General features: G+C 40.5%; 1 protein-coding gene across 1 annotated transcript; it reads right to left on the reverse strand.

Moving 5' to 3' along the window:
• Window positions 1–3,486: 3,486 nt before the first annotated feature.
• Window positions 3,487–10,191, reverse strand: tubd1 (tubulin, delta 1). Its single transcript, XM_080428368.1, has 8 exons — window positions 9,879–10,191; window positions 8,649–8,796; window positions 7,524–7,740; window positions 7,037–7,268; window positions 6,478–6,642; window positions 5,355–5,480; window positions 4,417–4,600; window positions 3,487–4,075 (listed from the first exon to the last, which is right to left on the reverse strand). Exons 1-8 carry the CDS (start codon window positions 10,030–10,032, stop codon window positions 3,970–3,972), a joined length of 1,332 nt encoding a protein of 443 aa, XP_080284494.1. The 5' UTR covers window positions 10,033–10,191; the 3' UTR covers window positions 3,487–3,969.
• Between the last annotated feature and the right edge of the window lie 61 nt (window positions 10,192–10,252).

Consider the following 10,252-nt stretch of genomic DNA (forward strand, 5'->3'; position numbering starts at 1 on the left):
TTTAGCTATAGTATGTATCTTATAAATGTATTTATACAGCATGAAATCAAAACCCAATGCTCAATGATTGCCATTATATAAAAAAAACAATGCATATTTCATGATCAGTACTGTGCCCATCACAGCAGTATTGTTGCTCTCAACAAACTACTTGCGATGAGATAGCTTTTTCCTTTAGTCCAGGGGTGGACAAGATTTCTTTCCAAGGGGCCATACTGACTTCCATGAAGTGAGTGAGGGGCCACACATTGTACAATTGAATTGAATTTTGAAACGCATAGTGCTGAATTACGTTAAAACTGCATGGATTTGGTAGACATGCCAGACTACTTTACAATAAGGTACTTGCTTTCACAACAATAAAATTTTTTACAGCTGTAGGCCTACTGTATCACTCGGGTGTACTCTGGCCTTACAATAAAAAGATGACTTGCATAAAACAATCCACGTCAATGCCGTATCAACTTTTAAATGAGCCTAAAATGTATACATTATCTTATCTGATATGCACCACTCCATAGGTCACTGATCAGACACATTGCATTATGTTATAAATATGGACTCAAGGTTGACGGTTTCACTGTAACATTATAAACATAAAACATTTGAGTACTCCTTCACTCTTAATTAGGAATGGAGGAATGCAGGTAGGTATAGTACTCAAATGGTAAATACTAATTCCTATTAATTGGTCAAGTTAAATAATTATTTCTAAAAACCATTAACATATGGCAGCCTTTTAGAATGTACATTTTTGTTGGGGGTCATTTTGTTTTCTTTGAGGACTTTGAGGCGGGCCGGATTAAGATGGTCAAAGGGCCCCCGGGCCGTATGTTGCCCATGTCTGCTTTAGTCCATTAACCAAGTGATTCGATGACAGATTACATGTTAACAGTGTTGGGACTAACGTGCGTAACGCAACTACTATTTGCGGTAACTAACGTAACTAGAAAGTACTCCTGAAGAAACAGTGTGGGATCGCTAAGAATGTTGATGGTATTGAGTATTGATCGTTTATAAGTGTTAACGGTGTTAAAGTATTAATAGTGTTTAAGGTTCTAAAGGTTTGAAAGATTCTAAAGGTTTGAAAGGTTTAAGGTTTGAAAGGTTTAAGGTTTGAAAGGTTTGAAGGTTTGAAAGGTTTGAAAGGTTTAAGGTTTGAAAGGTTTGAAGGTTTGAAAGGTTTGAAAGGTTTAAGGTTTGAAAGGTTCAAGGTTCTAAAGGTTCTAAAGGTTTGAAAAGTTTAAGGTTATAAAGCTTTAAAAGGTTTGAAAGGTTTAAGGTTCTAAATGTTTTAAAGGTTCTAAAGGTTTGAAACGTGTTAAAGTACTAGTAGTTTTAAACATTTTGATAGTGTTGATAGCGTTTAATAGTGTAAAATGTAGTTTTTTAGGGTGAAACTGGTTGCTAGGGTCTAATAGGCAGTTGCTAGGGTCTGATAGCCGGTTGCTAGGGCCTAATAGACAGTTGCTTGGTCTAAAAGGTGGTTGCTAGGGTAAAACAGGTGGTTGCTAGGGTTTAATAAGCAGTTGCTATTAGGGGGTTGCTAAGGTCTAATATGCAGTTTATATGGTCTAATATGCGGTTGCTATGGTAAAACTGGTGGTTGCTAGGGTAAAACGGTGGTTGCTAGGGTCTAATAGTCGGTTGCTAGGGTATAATAGGTGGTTGCTAGGCTCTAATATGGTGTTGCTAGGGTCTAATAAGCAGTTGCTAGGCTCCACTGTAGCTAAATGGCATTTCCCCCATTGAAATGAATGGGATTTTTTAAGCAATTATAAGTGAAATATCTCTAAAAGAACAAATTATTTAAAAAAAAATTATGGTAGCCAATATGTCCTAAGTAGGCCGAACGTTGGAACGGAGTTTGTAGCTAAAAGTATGTATGACTAGTTAGGGGTCAAACAACGGTGGGAATATAGTATACTGTATAATAATAATAAATTGTGAAGATAACAGTGTGATTGCTTTAGCGATCCCACAATTATGGTATATTATTGAAACTGATATTTAACACATGAGCGTAGAGTTTGTGATCACTGAAAGAGTATTAATTTACATGACATCAGCAGCCTGTAGTCAGTAGCCTATTTAGGCTGTCATATTCAATTTGGTGTGACCCAACTGGGTTTTGTGTATAGTAGTGTATAACAGGTTCACTGGATTGCCCAGGGTCCCTGTACTGTGATCAGTAATTGTACCTTGCTCTATTTTAATAATCCATTCTATCTATTGCTTTTCTAACCTAATCTATTTTTGTAATAAAGATCAGTAACATTGTACTATGATTTTATTGTCTCCGCCAGGCCGAAAGGCATGGCGAGAGAGTATGTTTCGCCGTCCGTCCGTCCGTGTGTCCGTCATTCTGTCTGTGAGCAGCTAATCTCCGGCACCGTTGGCTTGCTCGCAGCGAAACTGTGCACACACACTCCCTGGATGCCAGAGCAGAACCTCTGCCCCAAATTTTTCACATGGGCCTTTTATAGCACCAGGAGGCCGATTTGTGCAAAACATATTTTTTGACAGTACTTCTACATATTTTGTCCAAAAATCCCGCAAATCGGTACACAGTATCTCTATAGTCATTAAACAAAACGAGCCTTTAAGATTTTTCATATTCCATCCTGATTGGCTAAAAATGGCTTCCAAAGTTTGCAGGAGTGCTCCGTTTTGAACAAAATGCCTCAAATCATGAACACAGCATGCAATTTCCTTGAAATCTTGCACGTGTATTTCCACTATGCCGAGGAAGAAATGCCACTTGAACATTTTCAAATCAGCCTCATGGTGGCGCTATAACAGGCCGATTCGTGTTTTTACCTATAACTGCACCGATCGGTGTAAAACTTTGTAAGCACACTCCCTAGAGGTCAAAGAAAAACCCTTGCCCTGCATTTTTCACATCTGCCTTTTATAGCGCCACCAGGAGGCCGACTTATGTAAAACAATTGTTTTTATATTACTCCTTCCGATTGTATCAAAATTTTAGGCAAATCGGTACACATGATCTCTATAGTCATGTGATCAAGACGGATGTGTTTGCTTTTTCATATTCCATCCTGATTGGCTAAGATTGACATCTAAAGTTTGAAGTAGTGGCTTGTTTTGAACAAAATGATGCAAATCATGAACGCTGCATCCGATTGCGGTCAAACTTTGCACGCACATTCACACTATGTTGAGGAGCAAATGCCACCCTTTTAACATTGGCCTGTTAAACCCGAAAGTTGAACAAACTCGATCGAAAGTTTGACGTCATACCCACGTGACTGAAAGGGGATGCAAACATTCTTTGATATTAACCTAAATAATATAAAAGACATATATGTACAATTATGCTTCACATAAATGTCTTATATACATTTATTGTATTTGTTCTGTAATGTTTGCTCAGCAGCCAGAACCAAACACTGTCCCTCTGGGCTATGGGATGGAAGGAACAAACACTGTCCCGTGTTTCCTTGTTTACCGTCTTCATACTTCGTGCAAGACAGAGGAGAAAAGCTGTTAAAAGTTACAAGTAAAAGTCCAGAAGTCAAAATTTACTTGTGTACAAAAGTATTGGTATAAAAAATGTACTTAAAGTACTCATTATGCTGAATACGTCCCATTTCACAAATTTTCAAATGCATTAACATCGGTGATCTGAGGTCTAGGACCTAAACTCTGGCTTCGGTTGTGCCGCAATGGAAAGCTACTGGACAGACACCTGAAGGAAGACGCTTAGGTCATCACATTAACCACAGGAACACACCTGTACCTTCACTACCTTGTCAGCAATTTAATACTCTGGCAGCTCACTTGACAGTAATGTCAAGTAAATGACACTATTATTAAGACTGAGTTATGATAGTTAAAAAACTGAAAATATGCACTGTATCCATTTATTTACATAAATTATGCTCAGATATTTATCTGTTCACTTCATCTCCCAAGTCCACAAGCACAACCAAAGATGCATGTTCAAAGCTAGGAAAGCTGTCTGTAGCTGGAGATAACTTGTTCTAGAGATGCAAAACTGTCCAAGAAGTCCTCCTCAGAGATCCCAAACTTTGTGTACTGATGGATGTAGGCCCTGGGGACAAAGTAAAAAAAACAAATACAGACAAATTATACATTTAAGTATAATATACAGTAGCATTTCAGGAAAAAATCTTTTGGGGCATTTGTCATTTTGACAGATTAGAATTCCTGGGGAGGATTCCAAATTGTATCAAAGTTGAAAGGAATTGTGAGCTATTGTGTAATATTCATATTGAAAAACCTAACAACCGTTTACAAAATTCACAAAAGACCACTCTTTGCACATTCTTTGGTGAATTTCAGGGAAGGACATAACATTTGAGTAAAAAATAAGTTTAAACTGCATTCAGTTTGCAGAGATTGGGTTCATTCATATAATGAGGGACAACTCACCTAGAGGCAAACATATTCCAGGCCTTCCCCACCATGTTATCAAGGGGCTGGAGTAGAGTCTGGCTGTTACTGACCAGGGTTGCAGACTTCTCGTACTTATTAAAAGGAATAGGGGATTTCCACAGGCTGAAAGCTTCTTCTGATGGGAGCCAGGAGGTGTACAGGGCTGGATCCTGAAAGCTCCCTGTGTACATCAATTCACATTCTTTAGATAATAGTCAAAAAATACAAACAATTTAGAATGGAATTAAATAAGTGCTATTGAAAACTATTTTCTGTCATACCTATAGCGCCTCCTGGTGCTTACATACTCACTCATATACGGTCCAAAAGAAATTACACTTACAACATGCAAAACTGCTTAGAACAAAAACGAATGTGTCTGTATGTCAGAAACTGAACAATGTGGGCTATTTGCATTTTATTTTTCTTTCTGTTATTTTATTGTAATGTTGTATAATTGGTTCATAAAATAAAAGGTTCAAAACAAAGTGGGACTTCATTTTCTCTTCCCAATCCTACAAACACAAGAGACTGTGTTGATTCAATGCACAAAGAAGGTGCCACATCTGATCTTCATAACCATCTTAATCACAGGAGAGATGCATACTTTCCCATGCAAGACATACTCTATACATTTATGGTACATGTTTCAGAAAATATTTCAATTTAAAAAAAAGAAAAATAAAGAAAAGAAAAAAGGTTATTCAAACATCCACGACTTTTCTCCCTTATCTATTTTCAGAGTGAGCAGGCTAGGCACCATTTATCCCGATCTTTTATCCAGTGAGTATAATGCCTGATTTATACTACATGATACTTATCATGTACCAAAAATAGCTTAACACGCTCACAACGCGTCACATGCTATTTTTGGTGTTCAACACTAGCGGCGCAACAATTTAATTAAACAAACTAAAGTGAGACAGATTCCTGACCTGTGTCTGCACTGTAAACGTCTTTGCCTCTCAGTATGAGCAGGTTGGCCAGTGAGGCGTTGAAGCCTGCTCCTCTCACACTCCCTCCAGTAGGGACGGGAGGAGCACGCACCTGCCAGTCTATACCTGAAACACAGGAAAACAAATGGAGATGATCTTCAAAATGTGCACAGGAGGGATTGACAGTACGCACTTAACTGCAACATGTTTTGCAACAATCAAATAAGTGCTCCTATGGGGTGAGCCGTCTAGAAAAGCTCCCGTGTGTGCGTCTCAATGACTCCATAAAGGCTGCTATCGTACAAGCTCCTGCATTTCATGACGCGTGTGTGTGTGTGGGGGGATAATCTCACAAACCAGTGGGCTGATCAGTATCAATATTTCACGCTGCCAGTAAGCCAAGGACATAACTCCTCAAATATTTACGCATAATTTTTATAATTTGATAAATATTTAACTATTTTATACTAGTTCATCATAATGCTGATGGCCACATAAGTCATATGATCTCCGAGATTGCCATGGAAGCCTTGCCATTACCAGACCTTGTCTAGTATATATTATTTTCGTATCATTTGTATTTGTGGGTAGTTCAGAAATGTTTTTCCTTCTTTTTTCTTTTTATATACAAATATTTTGAGGCGGTATTTTGCAATATTTATATAGGATCGACAGGATACAGGGGGTGAAGGACATGCACCACAGACTCGAACCAGGGACGTTGTGATTTTGTCTACACACTATCCTGTCACCTACTAGTGCACCCTAGGCCCAATGTTGTGTTGATAGTCCTACATAATGTACCATGTTTTGAGATCAGTATTGACCCCAGGATAAACACCTGTTGCAGCTAATGGAGATCATTATATGCAAATGTATACATTTATTTCAGCATTTACATCACACTCACTTCATACTCAGTTCCTTCTACAACAACCAGCAAGTACAGTACACTACACTTTCTGTTTACCTCAAATATGGGGACATTTTACTTAATTGTCTCTCAATTATTTCTGCAAAGAAAGGTCACATTTAATCTAAAACAACTGAATTAATGTCCTTTTGTAACAAATTACATGTTCAAAGTTGAACAGAACTTCAGTCGGGTTTCCACCAAACATACCTTCCTCCATCTTGGCGTTGGAGATGAGCATCTGGCGTAGGTGTTTGAGCAGGCCAGGCCAACTGAACACACTGTAAGCCAGAGAGGAGCTGGCCATCTGAGGAATGGTGGACAGGCTCAGCAGCTTGTATTCAGGATGACACACCAGGCTACTCAGCAACTCACCTGAGAGATGAGCAAGTGTGTGAATGCAACACAAATTGTAAAGTGCTTTGGATAAAGGCGCTATATAAAACTGCACCAAAAACATGACAGCCATATGACATGGCTGGCTAAAGAGGTAAATGCTGTCATTACGTGCTTGAAGTTCAGAATTTCCACAGAGTGTGTTTATTCATGAATTTCACGCATTTTGTGTGTGTGTGTGTGTGTGTGTGTGTGTGTGTGTGTGTGTGTGTGTGTGTGTGTGTGTGTGTGTGTGTGTGTGTGTGTGTGTGTGTGTGTGTGTGTGTGTGTGTGTGTGTGTGTGTGTGTGTGTGTGTGTGTGTGTGTGTGTGTGTGTGTGTGTGTGTGTGTGTGTGTGTGTGTGTGTGCGCGTGTGTGTGTCGGTCGCTCTAACCTAAGGGGTTTCTGCTGTAGGCTCCATAGGAGTCGGTGGTGAGTGCAGGCTGCAGGACGCTGCCCAGCTGGTGAGCTATAACCCTGTTAACGTCACTAAAAGAGATGTGCTTGATGTTCAACAGCTGAGCACAGATCCTGTGCACCGTGTCGTTCTCATGCACCAGAATGGCGTCCGACAGTCCATATAGGTGGGACAGCGTCAGGACAGAGTTGTAGTTCTGAACTATCACCTAAAAGAAAAACAGGAGAAGAAAATAAATGTATCATTTGGCTTTTTCAGAGATGATCAGGGATTGATTCAGTTTAAGGCCTATACACTTCGTCATACAACGATTAGCGCAAATAACCGATCTACAAGCTCACGTGTTGAGTGAGTTTGCAGATCTTTTAAGTTTACTATTATTGAAAATGTTTGCCTATGACGACACGTCCAAAATATGGATGCTAGGTTCAAAGTGGTTAAATCAGGCATTAGCCCGCCATACCTCTCCAGTGCTATAGGGCCAGGTGAGGTGGTTGATGATGAAGGAGTCAGGGTACGCCTCTCTCAGACACTGGGTGACATAGGTGCCAACCCCGGATCCCGTGCCTCCAGCTACACTCATCATGGCCATGAACCCTGCCAGTCTGTCACAGCGCTCCACCTCTCGTCTCACCAGCTCCTCCACCGCCTCTCTGTGACGTGGACCATGCACACAAAACCTGGAGAAAGAGAGAGGACAGCATTACAGCGATTGGTAAACGAATGCGTCCAACTCCATACTGTACATGTACATTTAATTCAATGAAAATAAATTCAAGTTTATTGTCATAAAGGTTTCTTACATCTGAACCACTTAATATGTGCTCCATACAGTATATGCTTAAGTTCTGAATCTCATGTTTGTATCTACAGCTGTGTCTGAGCTGTCGTACATGAAACCCAGGATGGCTGTATCATAACGTCTCTGTCGGGTGGAAACCTCATTACTCCAAAAAAACGTCCTGAAAAGTAGCAGATCACTACAGCGCCGCGTTTCGAGCTTGTGGATCTGCTACTGTTGAGTGACGCTGCAGTATGACCAAGTAGGGCGTTAATTTATGAAAAAACAAGTTAAAATATGGAGATAAGAAGTTTCTGCCCAACAGCAACGATAAGAAAACTGTATTATGTATTTGATAGTGCTCAGCAGTGTTGCCTGCCTGTGCATGTGTACAGGGTGAACAGAGAACTGATGCTCCCCTGGGGGGCGCCAGCGCTGATGATCAAGAGGTTGGTCAAGAGTCAAGAGGTTGACATTCACCTAATGCAGTGTTTTCAGATGAACATGATGCTATAATGGGTTACGGCTGAATTTAAGTATATTAAAACAGTCTAGTATAAGGCCCTAGAATTCTCAAAACAAAACTGCATTCAATCTTCAATCAGGTTTTTAATTTTTTATTTAATAATACATTGGCAGAATCAACATCGTTTGCATTAATTTGTCAATCTCCAGCATATCAATATAATCAATAAATACTATCACATTCAGCAGAGCCCTTTTAAGTGTCAAACTGTGTTATGTAAATATAATAAATAAATATAATAATAATAGATTGTGACTGTGAGCACTATTCCCTTCACTTACCCATTGGCCCAGTTATTTCCAGAGCCTTGCTTCTGGCTGAAGTACGAATGATCTCCATATCTCCACCTACCAGACTTGGCAGCTTTGGCCATGCTGTGATTTATCACCTTGGGTTCCATGTCAATTAGTACTGCCCTGGCCACAAGGTCTGGGAAAACGAGAAGAAGACACATGCACTCATGTATGTTTTGACAGACACAGATACATACTGCACGTCCACGGTTGTTTGAAGAACCTACACTGTAAAAAAAATGTGTAAAAAAGTTTTAATGAATGTACAGTATCCATTTTAACTGAGTAGACCCTTAACAGCAGTGGTTGTCAAGAGTCATGTCTAAGGGTCCTTGAGGGGGTTCCAGGGGGTCCCCAGCTAAATCATTGATAGTTAGGGAACCAAATGGACCCTTGCAGCCAGGGCTGTGACTCTGACAGTGTACAAATGGAACTGTCAGAGAGTTATTATGGGGGTCCATGGCCTAATGCATTGCATTACAAAAGTTTGATAACCACTGCACAGGGTCCATGTGGTTCCATTGTGTACACTCTCAGACTCAGATTTACAGTACATTATCACACACCCCACGCTCTGTCATGTGTCCCTTTACTAGCTGTAGAATACAACTCTCGTGACGTATTTATGATTCGTTTTCAATCTACCAGAGTTGTATGGTTCACGCCCCATGGAGACATGGACTTTCTGCACTATACCCCGTAGACACTCCAAACATGCACAAATTGAAAATAAAGGTGCTTACCCCCAAGCCCCAAATGTTAACTGTCTCTACGCGGTAGTAGTATAATGTAATAATCCATATCTTTCAATAAAGAAGTGTTTTAATGCCGTCTGTGGCCGACCGCCATTTTTTCACCCTCGTTTACTTCCTGTTTACATTTAGTGTAATTCCGGGTTTCACCGGATGCGCCCCGTCACTACCCGTCAAACTTCCGACAGAATCGGCCACAGACGGCATTAAAACACTTCTTTATTGAAAGATATAGATTATTACATTAAACTACTACCACGTAGAGACAGTTAACATTTCCGGCTTGGGGGTAAGCACCTTTATTTTCAATTTGTACATGTTTGGAGTGTCTACGGGGCATAGTGCAGAAAGTCCCTGTGTCCATGGGGGGTGAACCCTACAACTCTCGTAGATTGAAAACGTCAGAATCATAAATACGTCTACGAGAGTTGTACTCTACAGCTAGCTCTGTCATGTGTCCCTTTACCTTCATCATGAGCTGTCTGGTGGAAGAAGCGCTCCACGCAGGCTTCGCTGTATCCTTTCCTCTGAGCCTCGGCTGCATCGTTACAGATGACGCCAAACAGCTCCTCACCCACCTGGTTACCACACTGTCCCAGCTGCACCGTGACTATGGACATGTTGTAGTCCGAACAACAACTGCAACAGTTGTTGGACTCATGCAAGCCTTTCCTCAGGGGAACAACGAGAGAGCGAGAAGGGGGAGAAAGTCATCATAATGCCTTGGAAGAAAAGCCAAGTTTGACATTTCTGTTGCGCGCGCGTGTGGAAGTTGTGCGCGCTTCCTGTCCTTTCCGTGTTACACTCAAAATGGTGACCATAGGTAGCTGTGTTCGCTTT

The sequence above is a fragment of the Gymnoscopelus braueri genome (assembly GCF_963280865.1).
Source record: "Gymnoscopelus braueri genome assembly, chromosome: 5".
Taxonomy (NCBI): Eukaryota; Metazoa; Chordata; class Actinopteri; order Myctophiformes; family Myctophidae; genus Gymnoscopelus; species Gymnoscopelus braueri.